This window comes from Coregonus clupeaformis, chromosome 10 (genome assembly GCF_020615455.1).
Source record: "Coregonus clupeaformis isolate EN_2021a chromosome 10, ASM2061545v1, whole genome shotgun sequence".
Taxonomy (NCBI): Eukaryota; Metazoa; Chordata; class Actinopteri; order Salmoniformes; family Salmonidae; genus Coregonus; species Coregonus clupeaformis.
This window is the reverse complement of record NC_059201.1, coordinates 39,890,440-39,913,501: the sequence shown is the minus strand read 5'-3', so window position 1 is coordinate 39,913,501 and position 23,062 is coordinate 39,890,440. Positions and strand designations below refer to the sequence as shown.

Genomic DNA, 23,062 nt, shown 5'->3' with positions numbered 1-23,062 from the left:
TTTGTTCCAACTAGATCCCACGCCTGACAAACTGAGCTAACTAATCAGTTCAGTGATTGCCTTAATTCAACACACCTGGTCTTCCAGGTCAGTTAAATAAAAAACATGAAGTGGGACTCCAGGACCAGGGTTGCCTACCCCGGTATAGGGGATGCATTTCTTTCTTGTTTCGGACTTTCTGGATATTTGCATATTCCTATTGTATTGTATTGATATTGTATTAGTGCACTGTAGGAGCTAGAAACACAAGCATTTCGCTACACCTGCTGTAACATCTGCTAATCTGTTTATGCAACTAATACAATTTGATCTGATTTGTTGCACATCTCTGGTCTTGTCAATATCAGATAAAAAAAAACTTACTGTGAAATAAAATCATAACAGTCATCATAGTAGTAGTACATTTGAGTAAAAAACATACTTTTTATGTTTCTACTTTACAAATGTAGTAGACAAACCAGTTTACATGTAAAATCTATAGGTTTACCAAACGTTTAAGCGATCATCAATTAAGAGCGATCAGATTTTGTAACAGTAAAATGTTATTTAACAAAATAAAAAGTGACTTTATGATTTTGTGTGTTGTACTTAGTCAATTGAAAGTGTGCTTAGAGTTTTGAAACAACTGCCTTTATGATTAACTGTTTTTGAGTTTTGTACTAATAGTTATGAAAATGTACCACATACTTGTTAAAATTGCACCAAAGCGGTAAAAAAACGATGTCAAAGTTCAGGTCAGACATTGTAACTGTCAGGAGATTGACCAATCACAAAAGCTTATGAAGAGAAAGGAGAACATCAGTACACTGTTTAGATCCTAGACCTCATGTCTTGCTGTAACACTGGAACATTTCAACCACCGTTCCTACATTCAAACTCTGGGAGCATGCAGGTATTCTCCTTTCTTTTCATATGCAACTCAGCACATACCTGCAATTGCAATCACAAAATGATAGTATATCAGTGAGGTCTACGTCGTAGAACCTTCTAGCTTACCTATGCACACAATGTCCATGAAGCCGTACATGCCGTAGCAGATCTGGAAGAGCAGGTCCTGGCGCTGCCACTTGGCCGAAGGGCTGAGGGACGACCACACCAGCCAGGAGATGCTGGCGATAAGGAACAGAGAACCCAGGATGATGGCTGCTATCTGCACCTTCTCAATTACCGTCAGAGAGATGGCTTGCCACTGGAGAGAGAGAGAGGGGGGGATATACAGAGAGGGAGAGGGAAAGAGAGGGAGGGGGAGAGAGAGGGGGCGAAGGAGAGATAAAGGGGGAGGTGGAAGGAGAGAGAGGGAAGGGGAGAGAGGGAGAGGTGGATCAATGTGTGTGTCTTTTTGGTGGAGATAATTATATGTGCACTGATGTCACGCAGCCGCAGGCAGGAAGATGTGAAAAAGTGTTTTTTTATATTTGTATGTATTTTCGGAACATTAGAGTGTGATGCTTCAGCATTCACAGAATACCTTGGATTTGGTACGGAAACCCTGAGGTATAGTGCAGCACTTGTAGTCACTTACACACACAAGCACGAAACAAACAGATCCTGTACCTGCAGTGGGTTCTTGGTGCTGATGGCCAGAACCTGGTACTTGAAGTAGCAGAGCTCACAACTCCAGGAGCCTCTCTCGCTGATCCAGCGGATGAGGCAGGGCTGGTGGGTACACCGCACAGAGCCGTCACAGCGACACGGGCTAAGCAACTCCCCCTGCAGGACACAGAGAAGGAAACAGAGAAATACGCTTCAGTTAAATCTCTCTAAATATCTACTGAGGGCATGGGCAACTACTCCGGTCTTTTGATCCTAGACTTTTGGTCCAGAACAGCACTAAAATACCTGATTCAGCTAAGCATGATGTGGAAGATTCATAGATTTGTTGAATCAAGTGTATTAGTGATGGGTTGCTACAAAAGCCAGCAAACCCTGAGACCAGGCACTAAGCACTGAATGGTTGGTGAAGCTGACACAGATTTTTTCAAAAACAAGTGTGCACCTGGATCTCTAGAGGCACTGCTGGGCACAGGGTTTTCTTAAAGGTGTTGTTTGAATAGGCTCTGCCAATTAATCTGTCAATGCAGAACATTTATTTAGCTGACGTTTTATAATCGAAGTTGTTAATGAGAGAGAATGTATAGCTTTACATGATTTGGGAGAGGATGAAATTGTTTTTACCAGGGGATGTGTTTTCATTAATAAAATGTTTGCCAACAATGTATTGATTTAAAGAATGTGTACGGTATAGTGTTATATAGTGTTACATTATTTGTGAGAGAATGGCATTGCTGCTAATCCAAATTCTCGCATAACCATAACCATTCCAGAAAAACTAAAAACACACACACACCAGAGGATATGTTTTCAAAAAAATTTAATCAGTATTTGTACTTAGCAGTGAAAGTCTAGAGCGGTTTGGAGTACAATTCCAATGATCATACTGTATACAATCGTTGTTGTTGTTGTTGTCGTTGTTTGGCTGGGTTTAAGAAAGAGGACTTGGGGTAGGTGAGGGACAAAGAAGAAGGGAGGTGGAGTGGAATGGTAAGGGCTGGCTGTCAGGATTACAGCTAAATGTAACAGAGATAATGAATGAAAAGACAGTCTCGCTTTAAATGATGTTACATTTATAAAGGCTTCATAAAGCCTTCATAATGCCTTCCTAAGCACTACATAAATGTGTTACAAAGCATCTGTAACCATATGTCATGCTTTATAAAGGGTTCATAAATGTGGCATAACCCACTATGTCGAATATGACAAACATGTGCTTTATAAAGGGTGACATGTTGTGCTGCAGGTTGACACACGCTCTAAAGAGAAGTCATGTTAGTCACATTACACCAGGCAACACTTACCTTGATGAAAGTCCCAACATAAGGAAATTGAAAGTGGCTTTCTTCTGAAACCAAGTTACATGTTCCTCAGTACACAAACACGCACACAACAATATAACAAGCCATATCGTGGGGTGCTGGACCCAGTCAGGTCTTTGACAACAATACACTACATGACCAAAAGTATGTGGACACCTGCTCGTCGAACATCTCATTCCAGAATCATGGGCATTAATATGGAGTTGGTCCCCCCCTTTGCTGCTATGACAGCCTCCACTTTTCTGGGAAGGCTTTCCACTAGACGTTGAAACATTGCTACAGGACTTGCTTCCATGCAGCCACAAGAACATCAGTGAGGTCGGACACTGATGTTGGGCGATTAGGCCTGGCTTGCAGTCGGCGTTCCAATTCATCCCAAAGGTGTTCGATGGGGTTGAGGTCAGGGCTCTGTGCAGGCCAGTCAAGTTCTTCCACACCGATCTCAAAAAAACATTTCTGTATGGACCTCGCTTTGTGCACGGGGGCATTGTCATGCTGAAACAGGAAAGGGCCTTCCCCAAATTGTTGCCACAAAGTTGGAAGCACAGAATTGTCTAGAATCTCATTGTATGCTGTAGCGTTAAGATTTCCCTTCACTGGAACTAAGGGTCCTAGCCCAAACCATGAAAAACAGCCCCAGACCATTATTCCTCCTCCACCAAACTTTACAGTTGGCACTATGCATTGGGGCAGGTAGCGTTCTCCTGGCATTCGCCAAACCCAGATTTGTCCGTCAGACTGCCAGATGGTGAAGGATGATTAATCACTCCAGAGAACGCGTTTCCACTGCTCCAGAGTCCAATGGCGGCGAGCTTTACACCACTCCAGCCGACGCTTGGCATTGCGCATGGTGATCTTAGGCTTGTGTGCGGCTGCTCGTTCATGGAAACCTTTTTCACGAAGCTCCCGACCAACAGTTATTGTGCTGACATTGCTTCCAGAGGCAGTTTGGAACTCGGTAGTGAGTGTTGCAACCGAGGACAGACAATGTGAGCTTGTGTGGTCTACCACTTCGCGGCTGAGCCGTTGTTGCTCCTAGACATTTCCACTTCACAGTAACAGCACTTACAGTTGACCGGGGCAGCTCTAGCAGGGCAGATATTTGACGAACTGACATGTTGGAAAGGTGGCATCCTATGACGGTGCCACGTTGAAAGTCACTGAGCTCTTCAGTAAGGCCATTCTACTGCCAATGTTTGTCTATGGAGATTGCATGTGTACTCGATTTTATACACCTGTCAGCAATGGGTGTGGCTGAAATAGCGCGATCCACTAATTTGCGGGGGTGTCCACATACTTTTGTATATACATGTATAGTGTATAACAAGCCATACCGTGTGGTGCTGGACCCAGTCAGGTCTTTGACATATTCACCCTCTCTCCCGCTGAAAGATCAGCCACAAAATGTTGGCACCATTGTTAACAGGTTGTAATCAAGCCCTGGTCTCCAGCATGGGAACAGAAGAGGAATACCTGGTGCGTTAGTCTCAAGTACTGTAGGACTACTCCAAATCATCTCGGCTCTGACACACACACACACAAACGCAAGCTTTGCAGTTCCATCAACCCATCTAAAAACCTCTCACACCCTACAGTAACCTGTGGATCATAAGAACCTTCATAAATCGGCAGAACGTATATAACCTATTTACTTTGTTTGAAGTGAGACACCTTCGGTCATTCATAACACATCCATAAAGACTCTATTTCGCATGACAATGTACTTACTTTAAAGTCAGACACCTTTGGTCATTCATAACACATACATAAATTCCTTATATCACATGATGCTGTAGCAGTGGAGGCTCCTCAGACGAGGAAGGGGAGGACCATCCTCCTCAGTGAATTTTATAAAAATAAAAATAGTGAAACATTAAAAAAGCAGTCATTTTTAGGTAAAACTATACTAAATATATTCAAGTCACCAAATAATTGATTAAAACACACTGTTTTGCAAGGAAGGGCTACAGTAGCCTCAACAGCACTCTGTAGGGTAGCGCCATAGTGTAGCCGGAGGACAGCTTGTTTCCATCCTCTTCTGGTTACATTGACTTCAATACAAAACCTAGGAGGCTCATGGTTCTCACCACCTTCCATAGACTTCCATAGACACAGTAATTATGACAACTTCCGGATAACGTCCTCCAACCTATCAGAGCTCTTGTAGCATGAACTGACAATTTGTCCACACTATCAAAGTATCAGAGAATTAATCTAGTACTGAAAGCATAAGCTACAGCTAGCTAGCACTGCAGTGCATAACATGTGGTGAGTAGCCGACTCAAAGAGAGAGAAAGACAATAGTTGAACAGTTTTGAACAAATACATTTCTTTAAAAATGAAGGAGAAGCAAGAGAGAGAGGGAGAGAGAGAGAGAGCTAGCTAGCTATTTTTCATTTTTTTTTTTTCACTTTCACTTACTTAGCTAGCTAGTTTAGCATACTTAAACACCTGCCTCAAACAGAGAGAGCTGATATGTTAGCTAGCTGACTATGGCTATCCAACACTGGAACTCTTCCAAGTCAAGGTAAGCTTTTGGTTTTATTAATTTATTGCCAATTGGGCCCGCCGGTGTAACTGCTAAAGTGCATGATTGTAGCGGGTTTACTAATGCGTTAGCTCCATTAGCTATGTTGACTATGATGTTAGATAATATGGTGAAAACGATGAAGGCTGTGTGTAGCTAATTTTCCCCCAACAGTAGACACCCCCTAACTTCGGACACTCTCTAGCAGTTGGAGGACTAAATCACCTCGAGCTCAACGTTTAAATGGACTGGAAAATAACGGTACGTTTTTCGACTAAAGACACCCTTCTAGCTAGCTGACCACCGATTTTCAGTGCAATTTATGTAAGTTAAGATAGGTTTTGAGAGTTTTCAAAAAAGTTATATATGTACACATTTTGTGGGACACGCTGCATATTGTAAAATTAGACTGCGCGACAGACCACACATCATTTAATTCCAACTTTTTACCTCTGAAATATAGCTAACGGATTTTCTAATGTTGCTAGCTTAGTTGCTAAATGTTGATAGAACTGCTAAGACAGCAAAAAGGAAAGAAATTGTAAGCGTTAGATAATACATATCACGAAAACCGCTGAATGTTGTCAAGCTTTACCGTATCAAAAATGTATTTGGAACTTTGAACCATTAACTTTTTGACACCTATCACTGTTGGCTATGTTTCATCTTACATCAGCTACATAGAGGCAGTATTTAGTCAATGTTACAATGTATGCATCAATATTAAACTAATTGGGACACTAATTTTCATTACAGATAACATCAAACAAAAAACGTGGGTACACTTTCAGTTATTCTGAAAACATTCATCACCTTTCAATGCCTTAGCTTTGAAATGTAAATGTTTATACATATTCAGATTGAGTTATCTTTCTAAAATGTGTATAGTATGTCAAGTTATTTAGTTACATGTATTTACCACCACAGAATGGAGAAAGTCAAGAGGAAGCAGTGGAGTGAGGTGGACATTTTCCATGCTATGGAGGACTGCGGGGCAGGGATGGCTATCCGCCAGGCTGCCAAGGTTAGGCATCTTTTGTTTTTAGGAGATTACCATGTGTATGTGAATTTTATCTGCTAGTAACAGTTTTATTTTCTTATCTACCAAGGTGCATGGTGTACCTCGGCAGACCCTGGCGGACAGGCTGAGCGGCCGGGTGACCCATGGTTGTCGCAGTGGACCACCCACATCTTCTGCGCCAGCCATGGGTTCCCCTTCACCAGACAGAGGCTGATGAAATACGCCAACAAAATACGCAGGTATATGGTGTTCTATGTGTTACAGTGGGGGAAAAAAGTATTTAGTCAGCCACCAATTGTGCAAGTTCTCCCACTTAAAAAGATGAGAGAGGCCTGTAATTTTCATCATAGGTACAGGTCAACTATGACAGACAAAATGAGAAAAAAAATCCAGAAAATCACATTGTAGGATTTGTAATGAATTTATTTGCAAATTATGGTGGAAAATAAGTATTTGGTCACCTACAAACAAGCAAGATTTCTGGCTCTCACAGACCTGTAACTTCTTCTTTCAGAGGCTCCTCTGTCCTCCACTCGTTACCTGTATTAATGGCACCTGTTTGAACTTGTTATCAGTATAAAAGACACCTGTCCAAAACCTCAAACAGTCACACTCCAAACTCCACTATGGCCAAGACCAAAGAGCTGTCAAAGGACACCAGAAACAAAATTGTAGACCAGCACCAGGCTGGGAAGACTGAATCTGCAATAGGCAAGCAGCTTGGTTTGAAGAAATCAACTGTGGGAGCAATTATTAGGAAATGGAAGACATACAAGACCACTGATAATCTCCCTCGATCGTGGGCTCCACGCAAGATCTCACCCCGTGGGGTCAAAATGATCACAAGAACGGTGAGCAAAAATCCCAGAACCACACGGGGGGACCTAGTGAATGACTTGCAGAGAGCTGGGACCAAAGTAACAAAGCCTACCATCAGTAACACACTACGCCGCCAGGGACTCAAATCCTGCAGTGCCAGACGTGTCCCCCTGCTTAAGCCAGTACATGTCCAGGCCCGTCTGAAGTTTGCTAGAGTGCATTTGGATGATCCAGTAGAGGATTGGGAGAATGTCATATGGTCAGATGAAACCAAAATATAACTTTTTGGTAAAAACTCAACTCGTCGTGTTTGGAGGACAAAGAATGCTGAGTTGCATCCAAAGAACACCATACCTACTGTGAAGCATGGGGGTGGAAACATCATGCTTTGGGGCTGTTTTTCTGCAAAGGGACCAGGACGACTGATCCGTGTAAAGGAAAGAATGAATGGGGCCATGTATCGTGAGATTTTGAGTGAAAACCTCCTTCCATCAGCAAGGGCATTGAAGATGAAACATGGCTGGGTCTTTCAGCATGACAATGATCCCAAACACACCGCCCGGGCAACGAAGGAGTGGCTTCGTAAGAAGCATTTCAAGGTCCTGGAGTGGCCTAGCCAGTCTCCAGATCTCAACCCCATAGAAAATCTTTGGAGGAAGTTGAAAGTCCGTGTTGCCCAGCGACAGCCCCAATACATCACTGCTCTAGAGGAGATCTGCATGGAGGAATGGGCCAAAATACCAGCAACAGTGTGTGAAAACCTTGTGAAGACTTACAGAAAACCTTTGACCTGTGTCATTGCCAACAAAGGGTATATAACAAAGTATTGAGAAACTTTTGTTATTGACCAAATACTTATTTTCCACCATAATTTGCAAATAAATTCATAAAAAATGATGTGATTTTCTGGATTTTTTTTCTTATTTTGTCTGTCATAGTTGACGTGTACCTATGATGAAACTTACAGGCCTCTCTCATCTTTTTAAGTGGGAGAACTTGCACAATTGGTGGCTGACTAAATACTTTTTTTCCCCCACTGTATGTAGATTGGTGGACTGACTGTTCTCAATGTGTGTGATGTAAATGTGGATGTGTATGGTGATGCCAAAACAAACATTTTCATCCTGGATGGACAATTATATATTCTATTCTATTGTAGGTTTCGGCACCCAGGGGAAACAATCCCACCACTGGGGAAGAGGTGGTGGGAAATGTTCAGGAGGAGGCACAAGAACCTGAGCATGAGGAGTGTGGCCTCTTCCTTTTTGACCCTTCAGCCATTGAAGGTTCCCGTTTAATGCCGTCTCGGTCCCTACCGGCTGTCACCACCGCCTCTCCTGGAACCAGCAGCACTGTGCCGTCCATCAGCACCTCCTCCCCAGTGACCACAGGAGGACCCTCAGCCCCTGCTCCAGTCCCAGCCCCTGCTCCAGTCCCAGCCCTAGCTCTAGAAGAGCACCCCCTAATAGAGGGGGGGCTGATAGCGAAGGACCTGGGGCACATCCTTACTGTCCTGAAGTATCGGCAGGACCGGCAGTCCCTGTGGTCGCAACATGCCTCACCTGCGAGGAATACACGCACCAGTGGCAGGAAAGGGGTGAGAAGGAGAGGGCCGAGGCAGAGGAGAAAGAGCGTCGGGCAGCCCTCAGAACACAGAGACCATTGACGCCATCGCCTCTGCTGGACCTCCTGCTGGAACCACTCCTGACAGCTGCATCACCACTGCCAGTGCCTCCCAGTGTGCAACACCTGTAGGAGCCGCTGGAGTCCCCAGCTGCAGAAGAAGGCCACGTGCCTACTCTCCCAGCCACACCATCGTCGGCCCCTCAACCCCACCATTACAAACACCAGCTCCTCCAAGCCATTGTCGGCGGTTTTGTCCACCACCACCACGATGCACACCACCCCACGTGTCTGTCACCACCAACACGGCCTCCTCTGCACCAACTGCCTCCTCCGTCTCCCCTGGTCACACCACCATAGCAGCCTCGTCTGGTGTCCCTGCCCCCTGCAATTTGAATACCGCCACCTCCACAGGTAAACACATGTTAAATTACAAAAAAATGACTGTTTATTATCTCTCTTTACATATCTACAGTCCATAGCACCAGTCCTCAAGTCATCTCCACCTCCTCCAAAACCTCTGCAGCTTCCTCCTGAGGTATTGATGTAAAAAAGTTGAAAAGGGTTTTCATGCAACATGCTCTGTCTAACACTACTTTTTCTCAAACTGCAGCACAGAAAAGGAAGAGAAAAGCTCCACCGGTCACGTCTGTCACGCCACCCATGACACCACTCTCAGGTACTTCATAATCTGTTTTTCTCTCTCAGTTGTATCAATTACTATTGTTGTTGAAGAACTTCTACATTTTGCAAAACCATTTTAATCAATTTGTATTATTATTTTAATTTGTATAAAAGAAGACACCACCTGCTGTGCTCGCTGTGGGGAGCATGATCCGCCTGCAAGCTCCCCTCAGGAGTGTAGATCCGAGGTGCCATGGGTGTGCTGTGACTTCTGCCAGCACTGGTTCCACTGCAGGTGTGTGCAGTGGGATCCAGAGGTAGCGGTGGAGCTGGATTTTAATTGTGAATTTTTGTGACAATATAGGGATGAGGTCGAGATTTAATTGTTTGTTTGTGTTCATATGAAATTATTTATTTGTACAAAAAAAATGTATGTCTAAAATATAATATATATATTTATTCAACCCATCTTGTGTATTTCTTCCTTTACTTTCCAAGTGCACCTTTGCAACACAAACTCCAACAGTGTTTTCATTGTTTATGTCAATGCACATAACTGAAATTAAAGTTTTATTTGATGTAAATTCTTAATACTCATATTTTAGTATTCAACTTTTATCTACTTTCTCAAAACGTAAGATTAATCTGTAAAACAAATTATGAGACATTATTTGGTTACAACACTGAATATGTTGGTGAATAACCATTTTTTAAGATTCCACAGGAGGGCGCACTGGGCTACGCAATGAAAAGTTGACAGGCAAGTCATTATTTTTTACCGGAAGGCTAGCCAACTAGTCAACTATCTAGTAAACACTTCGGGTACGTGGTTGGTGTCTCTTTTTTGAACAAAATTAAACTGATATATCTTGTAATTGAACAAAATAGTAAGGTGGCCAATAACTGGGGACCGTATGCCGATAATACGGGAAGTATTTATTTGCTAAACCGCTTATCAAAAAGCTGATAATAGTAGTATTTCCACTGAAATGTCAAACATGCTAATTGCTAACCCGTTAGCTAACATTTTTACGACACCAATAATCACATAACATTGATGGCTTGATCACAAGATAACACTGTTGAAGGTAATATATTTCTTAAATGCTGTTGAATATGCCGATAATACGGGGTTCCACGCTAGCGGTTAGCGGTTATGATATGAAGGTTTGGCTTGGAATGGTTTTTTCGCCTGGTTACAGACAGCTGATGTGTTCTGCACTGAAGTCCACAAGCGAAGGGAAAAGGTGAGAGAGGAGGAGAGCGCGGATGCGAGAAGGAATTACAACTAGCAAAGTGATCATGTGGCTGCTATGTACGTGAACTGTGTTTGCGTGTGAACAGGGTTGTATTCAATCCGCCGATTCTGTTGAAAAAAACGTTTCTTAAATGGAAGCAAAAGGAATGAAACAGGGATAAACATACCTGAATTTGTCCAATAGTAACTCTCGTTTGCAACCGTTTGACAAATGATTACGTCCTAGATCTGCTAGATGCAGACAAGAGTGTACAAGATGGTACTGAATGTGTCACTGTCTGTCACCTTGATTACTAAAGATTATCTCGACCTGTGTACCTACGTTGTAAACTTTCATTCATAGACTCGGTTGTAGCAACCTCATGGTGGGTATAGGGAAATTCGAGTTTCATGTAGTAGCCTAAATCTATCGATGTTACATTGAGCTGGGTGAATGGAATATGAATGACAGTCATCCAATATGCTGTAATAGAAATAAGGCCATGCTCATAAAAAAAGGTATAGTCCTCCCTCATCTTAAATGGCACCAACCACCACTGCGCTGTACTTACTGTAAAGTCAGACACCTTGGTCATTCATAACACATACATAAAGGCTTAATGATGTAAACACAAATGTATCAACTCTAAAGGAATTATCACTAACAGCGAAAACAAATAAACATTAAAGGCAAGTATATATTTCCTTTATATATTTTTTAAACAATACAAATGCATTAAGTTTCAAAAAGTCCAGCAACGCAGTTTCATTGAACATCACACAGGGCTGTGAGTAGTGTAGCTTATCCATGATCTGGCGGACGAATGGTTCTTGCCTCTCTGCCTGCTGGAGGTACTGCATGTGGGTTCCAACCTTAAAAGTAACAACAAAGAAAATTAGCAGGTCTGTTATCTAGCTAGCAATTGCAGTAAAGTCATCAAAATAATTTGAAATAACGATTGAGGTAGCTATGTAATCTAACTCAACACTTATATAACTACTGCAAACTAATTTAAATGAAAATAAAATAAAAGTTTACTTACACGTTTTTCACTGTCCAGTGGCACAACAAGAGGGCATTTGATTTGCGACCTCCATCACGTGAGCTTACTGCGCTACATAAACACCGCTAACCAGAAACACCGCTCTTCCTGGACCCCAGGAAGAGTAGCTGCAGCAGCTAATGGGGACCCATAATAAATACAAATACAAACAGTGCATGCACACTGAAATAAAGGTAACTACACTCAAACATTTGTTATTATATTTTTTCCAGACCTCAAAAGTGGTCCCCTGATGTGGTTAATCATTGTTGTGAACACAGAAAATCCAAGAAGATTCAAATGTTGTTTTTCTATTTAAAAAGTGTGAAAATACTGGGGGAAAACCAGAAAAAAAACTGGGGGAAATCCGAAACCTGGAAAAACAAAACAGAGAAAACGGAATATAAAAAATATAAAGGCAAAGAAAAATACAGATTTTAAAGGGCCCTACCAAAGTGTTTTGCTGTGCTTGACTGCACTGTAGAGTGTGTGTCATCCTGCTATATGATAGCTGTGCCTCACAAGTAATACAACAAATTATATATTACCAGTGTGATCATATACAGTTGAAGTTGGAAGTTTACATACACCTTAGCCAAATACATTTAAATTCAGTTTTTCACAATTCCTGACATTTAATCCTAGTAAAACTTCCATGTCTTAGGTCAGTTAGGATCACCACTTTATTTTAAGAATGTGAAATGTCAGAATAATAGTAGAGAGAATGATTTATTTGAGCTTTTATTTATTTCATCACATTCCCAGTGGGTCAGATGTTTACATACACTCAATTAGTATTTGGTAGCATTGCCTTTAAATTGTTTATCTTGGGTCAAACATTTCGGGTAGCCTTCCACAAGCTTCCCACAATAAGTTGGGTGAATTTTGGCCCATTCCTCCTGACAGAGCTGGCGTAACTGAGTCAGGTTTGTAGGCCTCCTTGCTTGCACACGCTTTTTCAGTTCTGCCCACACATTTTCTATAGGATTGAGGTCAGGGCTTTGTGATAGCCACTCCAATACCTTGACTTTGTTGTCCTTAAGCCATTTTGCAACAACTTTGGATGTATGCTTGGGGTCATTGTCCATTTGGAAGACCCATTTGCGACCAAGCTTTAACTTCCTGACTGATGTCTTGAGATGTTGCTTCAATATATCCACATAATTTTCCTTCCTCATGATGCCATCTATTTTGTGAAGTGCACCAGTCCCTCCTGCAGCAAAGCACCCCCACAGCATGATGCTGCCACCCCCATGCTTCACGGTTGGGATGGAGTTCTTCGGCTTGCAAGCATCCCCCTTTTTCCTTCAAACATAACGATGGTCATTATGGCCAAACAGTTCTATTTTTGTTTCATCAGACCAGAGGACATTTCTCCAAAAAAGTACGATCTTCGTCCCCATGTGCAGTTGCAAACCGTAGTCTGGCTTTTTTATGGCGGTTTTGGAGCAGTGGCTTCTTCCTTGCTGAGCGGCCTTTCAGGTTATGTCAATATACAGTTGAAGTCGGAAGTTTACATACACATAGGTTGGAGTCATTAAAACTAGTTTTTCAACCACTCCACAAATGTCTTGTTAACAAACTATCGTTTTGGCAAGTCGGTTAGGACATCTACTTTGTGCATGACACAAGTAATTTATCCAACAATTGTTTACAGACAGATTATTTCACTTATAATTCATTGTATCACAATTCCAATGGGTCAGAAGTTTACATACACTAAGTTTACATACACATTGTTTTACATACACATTGTTTTACATACACACAGTTTACATATACATTGGAATTGTGATACAGTGAATTATAAGTGAAATAATCTGTCTGTAAACAATTGTTGGAACAATTACTTGTGTCATGCACAAAGTAGATGTCCTAACCGACTTGCCAAAACTATAGTTTGTTAACAAGAAATTTGTGGAGTGGTTGAAAAACAAGTTTTAATGACTCCAACCTAATGACTCCAACTTCCGACTTCAACTGTAGCTGAGTGAGCATAATCATTTGCATTTTGTTTTACTAGACTGATGGCCTGCATCTGATGGTCAGTCTGAGGGGAGGGAGGGAGCAGCGGTGAGGCTGTCTCTCACCCGACTCTCCGTCCCTCCGCTCACCCTCCCTCCGCTGAGAAAAAGGGTCACAGTATTAGTTGAGTCTCTATCTAATCATGGTTTTAAACGTTTTGAAATCTCACAGTTTCAACTTTGCTGTGCGTTCGAGGTTTCTTTTTACAGTCTATGGCTCGAGGAAACTGCACAGACACGGTGATCTGAACTATCTGATTGGCCAGTGGTAGGCCTATAGGTGCACTTGATTTGCTTTCTGGGCCTGCCGGGTAGGCAGAGTTCTACCTTCAGACACATGAAATGGTTCAAAATGGGAACACTTTGCCTTCCCGGTGCTAGGACTGCTGAATTTTTACATTACATTTACGTCATTTAGCAGACGCTCTTATCCAGAGCGACTTACAAATTGGTGCATTCACCTTATAGCCAGTGGGATAACCACTTTACAATATGTTTTTTTTATTTTTGGGGGGTGGGGTAAGGGGGGGTAGAAGGATTACTTTATCCTATCCCAGGTATTCCTTAAAGCGGTGGGGTTTCAAGTGTCTCCGGAAGGTGGTGAGTGACTCCGCTGTCCTGGCGTCGTAAGGGAGCTTGTTCCACCATTGCGGTGCCAGAGCAGCAAACAGTTTTGACTGGGCTGAGCGGGAACTGTGCTTCCGCAGAGGTAGGGGGGCCAGCAGGCCAGAGGTGGATGAACGAATGCCCTCGTTTGGGTGTAGGGACTGATCAGAGCCTGAAGGTACGGAGGTGCCGTTCACCTCACAGCTCCGTAGGCAAGCACCATGGTCTTGTAGCAGATGCGAGCTTCAACTGGAAGCCAGTGGAGTGTGCGGAGGAGCGGGGTGACGTGAGAGAACTTGGGAAGGTTGAACACCAGATGGGCTGCGGCATTCTGGATGAGTTGTAGGGGTTTAATGGCACAGGCAGGGAGCCCAGCCAACAGCGAGTTGCAGTAATCCAGACGGGAGATGACAAGTGCCTGGATTAGGACCTGTGCCGCTTCCTGTGTAAGGCAGGGTCGTACTCTCCGAATGTTGTAGAGCATGAACCTACAGGATCGGGTCACCGCCTTGATGTTAGCGAAGAACGACAGGGTGTTGTCCAGGGTCACGCCAAGGCTCTTTGCACTCTGGGAGGAGGACACAACGGAGTTGTCAACCGTGATGGCGAGATCATGGAACGGGCAGTCCTTCCCCGGGAGGAAGAGCAGCTCCGTCTTGCCGAGGTTCAGCTTGAAGTGGTGATCCGTCATCCACACTGATATGTCTGCCAGACATGCAGAGATGCGATTCGCCACCTGGTTATCAGAAGGGGGAAAGGAGAAGATTAGTTGTGTGTCGTCTGCGTAGCAATGATAGGAGAGGCCATGTGAGGATATGACAGAGCCAAGTGACTTGGTGTATAGCGAGAATAGTAGAGGGCCTAGAACTGAGCCCTGGGGGACACCAGTGGTGAGAGCACGTGGTGCGGAGACATATTCTCGCCACGCCACTTGGTAGGAGCGACCTGTCAGGTAGGACGCAATCCAAGAGTGAGCCGCGCCGGAGATGCCCAACTCGGAGAGGGTGGAGAGGAGGATCTGATGGTTCACAGTATCAAAGGCAGCAGACAGGTCTAGAAGGACAAGAGCAGAGGAGAGAGAGTTAGCTTTAGCAGTGCGGAGAGCCTCTGTGACACAGAGAAGAGCAGTCTCAGTTGAATGACCAGTCTTGAAACCTGACTGGTTTGGATCAAGAAGGTCATTCTGAGAGAGATAGCAAGAGAGTTGGCTAAAGACGGCACGCTCAAGAGTTTTGGAGAGAAAAGAAAGAAGGGATACTGGTCTGTAGTTGTTGACATCTCTGGGATCGAGTGTAGGTTTTTTGAGAAGGGGTGCAACTCTCGCTCTCTTGAAGACGGAAGGGACATAGCCAGCGGTCAAGGATGAGTTGATGAGCGAGGTGAGGTAAGGGAGAAGGTCTCCGGAAATGGTCTGGAGAAGAGAGGAGGGAATAGGGTCAAGCGGGCAGGTTGTTGGGCGGCCGGCCGTCACAAGTCGCAAGATTTCATCTGGAGAGAGAGGGAGTGCATCTACCGCCAACAGCGCGTAACACATTAAAAAAAATAGGAACGCAAGGCTTTATCATTGGGTTTTTTACAGAAATTTTTGGTGATCGGGTAGGAATGCCTTGGAGATTGCGATCGACTGGTTGGTGACCACTGTTACAGATGATGTCCCACACGCTGTAGCGCGTGTGCAGCATTACATTTTTGTCTTCTACCAAACCAATACCAAACCAATCAGGTGGTTGTTCAACGAAACGAAGCTTCTGACTTAACTGATCACATGCTTCTGATAAAGCGACACAGGCATGGGCACACTGCTTCGAAGTACGCTGTTTAGCATGCCTCGGAACTCTTGGTATCAAACATAACATCACTAAAAATCAGCAGACAACAGGTTGTTGAAATTATGTTATCATTTGAAACTTAACTTCTTGTTGAAAGTTAATCTTGAAAAGGCCTCATTTATAGCCGTGTAAATTTTACACTAAATATCTGCATACGCACAAAAATATTGAGATTTATCAACTTGGCACAAGCCATACATACCCATGTTTCCCATTATAAATCAGACCTGTTATAAAACTGTCCGCGCGTGAACAAGCATTATAACGCTGCCTTAATAATGCCCATCACCTTTTATGGTGACAATAACGCCATGTATACTTTGGAAGTATTGGAATTAGGTCAAGACAGTTCATCTAAAGGAAATATCAATGGCGAACTTGATCAAATGTCTTTGGAGGTGTTGGTGTGACACTCTGGCTCTATGGACGTTTATATTGAGCCAGGGTTGTTCATTTTCATGTGTTTGGGTGTATTTCATTTGGTGGTGTTGGGGATGGGTGAGTTTCATTTTGTTTGTGTCAGGTGGTGATTGGTCGATGACTCCCAATCGGAGGTAACGAGTGTCAGCTGTCGGCTCGTTATCTCTGATTGGGAGCCATATATATTCTGTGTGTTTTCTCCCTTTGTGTTGTGGGTTATTGTTTCTTTGTTGCTGTTAGTAGTATTCAGTATAGAACTTCACGGATCGTCATTTGTTGTTTTCTTCGTGGTTGCTTTAAGTTAATAAAGTCATCATGTTCACTGCAACGCTGCGCATTGGTCTCCTCCTTCAGACGATCGTGACAGAATAACCCACCAAAAAAGGACCAAGCAGCGCGTCCAGGAGCAAGGGGTCTGGACACAGGAGTTATGGATGCCTCCTAAGGACTTTTGGACATGGGAGGAGATTCGGGCTGGAAAGGGTCCTTGGGCACAACCGAGGAACATCATCGCCCTCGTGAAGAGCTGAGGCAGCTGCAGCCGAGAGGAGGTGGTCTGAGGAGGAATATCACCGCCCTCGTGAAGAGCTGGAGGCAGCTGCAGCCGAGAGGAGGTGGTATGAAGAGGAAGCGCGGAGTCGAGGCTGGAAGCCCGTGGTTACTCCCCAAAACATTTTTGGGGGGGGGCACATGGCTTGGGCGCCTGGGCAGCAGGAGGCTGCCACAGGGAGAAAAGGAGAGAGGGCTATCGGATTACGGGGAGCCATTGGCGAGTAGAGGGAGGGAAGTTGTTGTGGCACGGCATGAGAGACTGAAGTGTGTTCCCAGTCTGGTCCGGTCCGTTCTTGATCCCCAGTTAAGGCCAGTGGTGGGTGTTCCCGTGCACGGTCCGGCCTGTTCCTACTCCACGCACCAGGTCCACGAGTGTGCGTCGCCAGCCGGCCTGAACTGGCCGTCTGCCCAACGGCGCCTGAACTGCCCGTCTGCCCAACGCCGTCTGAACTGCCCGTCTGCCCAACGCCGTCTGAACTGCCCGTCTGCCCAACGGGCGCCTGAACTGCCCGGGCTGCCCAACGCCGTCTGAACTGCCCGTCTGCCCAACGCCGTCTGAACTGCCCGTCTGCCCAACGCCGTCTGAACTGTCCGTCTGCCCAACGCCGTCTGAACTGCCCGTCTGTACTGAGCCTGCAAAGCCGCCCGTCTGCCATGAGCCTTCAGAGCCGTCCGCCAGACCGGAGCCGCTAGAGCTCTCCGCCAGACAGGATCAGCCAGAGCCTTCCGCCAGACAGGATCAGCCAGAGCCTTCCGCCAGACAGGATCAGCCAGAGCCTTCCGCCAGACAGGGAGCAGCCAGAGCCTTCCGCCAGACAGGAGCAGCCAGAGCCTTCCGCCAGACAGGAGCAGCCAGAGCCTTCCGTCAGACCGGATCAGCCAGAGCCTTCCGCCAGACAGGATCAGCCAGAGCCTTCCGCCAGCCATGAGCAGCCAGACCCGTCAGCCAGCCACGAGCAGCCAGATCCGTCAGCCAGCTATGACCTGCCAGGATCCGCCAGAGCCGTCCAGCCAGGATCCGCCAGAGCTGTCCAGCCAGGATCCGCCAGAACCGTCTAGCCAGGATCCGCCAGAGCCGTCCAGCCAGGATCCGCTAGGAGCCGTCCCAGCAAGGGATCCGCCAGAGCCGTCCAGCCAGGATCCGCCAGAGCCGTCCAGCCAGGATCCGCCAGAGCCGTCCAGCCAGGATCCGCCAGAGCCGTTCCAGCCAGGATCCGCCAGAGCCGTCCAGCCAGGATCCGCCAGAGCCGTCCAGCCTGGATCCGCCAGAGCCGTCCCGCCAGGATCCGCCAGAGCCGCCCCGCCAGGATCCGCCAGAGCCAGCCAGCCAGGATCCGCCATCTAGTCAGGTACTGCCCCTTAGTCCGGTGCTGCCCTTTAGCCCGGTGCTGCCCCTGAGTCCGGTGCTGCCCCTGAGTCCGGTGCTGCCCCTGAGTCCGGTGCTGCCCCGTAGTCCGGTACTGCCCCTTAGCCCGGTGCTGCCCCTTAGTCCTGTACTGCCCTTTAGTCCGGTACTGCCCCGTAGTCCGGTGCTGCCCCGTAGTCCGGTGCTGTCCCTTAGCCCGGTGCTGCCCCTTATCCCGGTGCTGCCCCTTAGGCCGATGCTGCCCCTTAGTCCGGGGTTGCCCCTTAGTCCAGGTGGGGTTAGGTGGAGGGTGGTCATTGGGAGGCTACCGAAGCAGGTTGTGACTGTGGTGGGGTGGGGATCACGACCGGGGCCAGAGCCGCCACCATGGACAGACGCCCACCCAGACCCTCCCCTAGTCCTGATGTTGGTGCGCCCGGAGTTCGCACCTTTAGGGGGGGGTACTGTGACACTCTGGCTCTATGGACGTTTATATTGAGCCAGGGTTGTTCATTTTCATGTGTTTGGGTGTATTTCATTTGGTGGTGTTGGGGATGGGTGAGTTTCATTTTGTTTGTGTCAGGTGGTGATTGGTCGATGACTCCCAATCGGAGGTAACGAGTGTCAGCTGTCGGCTCGTTATCTCTGATTGGGAGCCATATATATTCTGTGTGTTTTCTCCTTTGTGTTGTGGGTTATTGTTTCTTTGTTGCTGTTAGTAGTATTCAGTATAGAACTTCACGGATCGTCATTTGTTGTTTTCTTCGTGGTTGCTTTAAGTTAACAAAGTCATCATGTTCACTCGCAACGCTGCGCATTGGTCTCCTCCTTCAGACGATCGTGACAGTTGGCATTTGTCACGCCCTGACTCAGGGGACGGTTAAATGTTGAGTCAGGGTGTGTATATTCTTTGTTGTGCGTTTTCTATGTTTATTATCTAGTATGTGTATTTCTATGTTGGCCGGTGTGGTTCCCAATCAGAGGCAGCTGTCGCTCGTTGTCTCTGACTGGGGCCCATACTTAGGTAGCCTATGGGCACTATTGAGTTGTGGGATCTTGTTCCGTGTAAGGTATGTTGTGTGTTCTACCTTGAACTTCACGTTTAGTTTCCTTTGTTGTTTTGTCGTGTGTTTGATAGTTAAAATAAACATGTACGTATATCACGCTGCGCCTTGGTCTGACCCGTCATTAGACGAACGTGACAGAAGATCCCACCAAACGAGGACTAAGCAGCGTGCTCAGGCGGAGCGGATGGCCATGTCACAGATGGCCAATTTGTGGTCATGGGAGGAGATATTTGCGGGGAAAGGACCATGGGCTAAGTTAGATGCCCAGGCAGGAGAGGAGCAACGGCAACACGGAGGAGGCCAGTCGAGGAGGAAGCCCGAGAAGCAGCCCCAATAAAAAAAAATTGGGGGGCACACGGGGTGGTTGGCGGAGCCTAGTGTCAGAGCAGAGCCAAATCCCCGTACTCACGCGAGGAAGCATATGACTGGGCAGGCTCCGTGTTATGCGGAGCTACGTACTGTGTCGCCAGTGCGCCGGCACAGTCCTGTACGTCCTGTGCTTGCACCACGCACATGCCGTGCGAAGATGGGCATCCAGCCAGGATGGGGTGTGCCGGCTCAACGCTCCTGGTCTCCAGTACGCCTCCTCGGTCCCGCATATCCTGCGGCAGTTCTACGAACTGTATCGCCAGTGCGCGTGCACAGCCCAGTGCGTCCTGTGCCAGCACTCCGCTCTAGACCTCCAGTCCGCCTCCACAGTCCGGCCCGGCCTGTTCCTGCTCCTCGCACCAAGCCAGTGGTGCGCGTCGCCAGCCCGGCCCGGCCTGTTCCTGCTCCTCGCACCAAGCCAGTGGTGCGCGTCGCCAGCCCGGCCCGGCCTGTTCCTGCTCCTCGCACCAAGCCAGTGGTGCGCGTCGCCAGCCCGGCCCGGCCTGTTCCTGCTCCTCGCACCAAGCCAGTGGTGCGCGTCGCCAGCCCGGCCTGTTCCTGCTCCTCGCACCAAGCCAGTGGTGCGCGTCGCCAGTCCGGCCCGGCCCGTTCCTGCTCCTCGCACCAAGCCAGTGGTGCGCGTCGCCAGTCCGGCCCGGCCCGTTCCTGCTCCTCGCACCAAGCCAGTGGTGCGCGTCGCCAGTCCGGCCCGGCTCGTTCCTGCTCCTCGCACCAAGCCAGTGGTGCGCGTCGCCGGCCCGGCCCGTTCCTGCTCCTCGCACCAAACCCGTCATTAGACGAACGTGACACATTTACTGTATCTGACCGTTTCTGAAACACAAAACCAATATCAAATTGTATTGGACCTATAAACAGATCATTTGTATTCAATCATGTTTAGCATTTACTTTCTCCCGAACCTAAATATGCTTCACTGCCCGCGAATTCTGAAACATTGTCTACTCTGAAAAAAATGTAAACTACAGTAGGCCTACTTACACACTTCAATGCAAAAGATCAACTGTCTGTTCACCTGTTAAATTCTACTGTATGTTATAAACCGCGCTCCTTTCGGAGCATAGAGCAAAAACTTGAAATTACAATAGTCTATCTAATAAGCCCAATTAAATGAGAGTTGCTCATGATAATTTGTTGTATGGCTACTTCGGGAATATGAACTCATCATGGCCAGAGATGATGCAATGGTTATGATATATGTATTATGTTTATAAATGAAATATTGTCTAGGCTATTCTGCAATGTTCATGGAAATAAAATAAATAATCGGAAATAGATTTCTCATGATTTTAGAATGCAAAGCTAAAATAAATTGATTTTCGCTCTTTTCACTAACAGCAAATTATTGCATCTTGTTATTATATTTAGCTACCAGTTTTTTTTGTTATCAATAAGTCATCCTATATTCCCCATTTGCACTAGGCTACTTTTGCCTTTTAGCAATGCAATACTTCAACCACTAGAAACTATGCGTACGCTTGGTCTAAAGTTTGCGGAAGTATGAAAAATGTATGCACTCACTAAATGTAAGTCGCTCTGGATAAGAGCGTCTGCTAAATGACTAAAATGTCAAATGTCAAATGTACGTTTTGCGTGAAAACTGGCACACGCATGTTTTGGGGCATATAATGTGCGTACGCAACGTTTATAAATGAGACCCCTGCACACTAGCCTATAACACAAACTAGGTTGACCGTGGGAAAACTAGTGCTCGCTATAGGCTCAAGCTTTTTTTTTTCTCACCAAGCGAGTAGTTTTTGTATGGAGGTCACTAGCTAGGTTGCCATCCAATTGGCGACAGATTTTAATGTGAATATTCTAAAATCTGCATAAAACAATATGTGCATTTTCCCACCAGAAATGTGTTTCCATCAAATTGACTTGTTGGGGATAAAAGGCTGTGCGTGATGATGTAGTGCACATAAAAATACCTTTTGCGGTTAAATTCCCATGTACCTAATAAAAAATACAAATTAAATGGGTTTCCATTGCATTTTCAACTCTACTGATGGTTTTCTCACAAATAATGTTACGTTACATTTAAGTCATTTAGCAGACGCTCTTATCCAGAGCGACTTACAGTTAGTGAGTGCATACATCTTTTTTTTTTATACCGGCCCCCCATGGGAATCGAACCCACAACCCTGGCGTTGCAAACGCCATGCTCTACCAACTGAGCTACATCCCTGCCAGCCATTCCCTCCCCTACCCTGGACGACGCTGGGCCAATTGTGCGCCGCCACATGCGTCTATATAGAGAGTGTGCCCACACTGGTATTGGCAGGTGCACTCTAGCCAACAGCTCGCAGATACAGTGCGGGTATAGCCTACATGATGAGATTATTATTGTCAAAAGAGTCCGATAATTTTTATTTATCAAACTGCAGCCAAGCATCGATGATCATGTCACCAGAATAAGACCCTCACTATTTATTGGAAAGGAGCATCAAGCTCATCACCTTGCACTTTCACCACCCTGTGAAGTTGTAGTGGGAGGACCGCACAACATATCATCGCGTGACTCCAAGTTTACTTCGATATGATGGTTATTATATCAATATTTGCGCATAAAAACGTATCCACCGACATTTCTTGCATAATTTATTTTACTAACACAAAAAGATCCCACCTTGTCTAACATATTTAGTTTTAGCGACATTTGGAAAGTTTCCAGACAAATATTCTGTTTCCATCAGGCCTGTACTTTACTCGCATAAAAAGGTTGGATGGAAACCTGGTTAATGAGAGAGTGTCGAATTTGGTCAACAAAAAATGTAATGGCTTATTTGCTACGTGTGGCTTATTAGATCAAATAAAAGTTTCATAAATCTTAGGTTGTTATGAGTGTACTGATATAAGTAGGACACGTGACATCCAGGCAACCTTAAAAAAAAAAAGATATATATAGTATATATATATCGGAGTTGTGCATGTTGTTCCATTGCGTATCTGCCCTCTCATTGGCTAGAATGGTCTCCTCTTAGCTGCCTTCAATTTTTTTATACATTTCTTTCCATTGTTAGAGCGGCCACTTGAGTATCTGGTCAATATAATGGATAATATGT

General features: G+C 45.7%; 1 protein-coding gene across 1 annotated transcript in view; it reads right to left on the bottom strand.

The window, feature by feature from the left end:
* The window catches only part of LOC121575164 (E3 ubiquitin-protein ligase MARCHF9-like), a 40,075-nt gene that overhangs the window by 2,076 nt on the left and 14,937 nt on the right, over nt 1–23,062 (bottom strand). Inside the window, exons 2-3 of the mRNA XM_041888072.2 lie at nt 1,555–1,710; nt 997–1,189 (exon numbers count right to left, since the gene is read on the bottom strand). Coding sequence (XP_041744006.1) covers nt 997–1,189; nt 1,555–1,710 — 349 coding nt within the window. The remainder of the gene's footprint in view (nt 1–996; nt 1,190–1,554; nt 1,711–23,062) is intronic.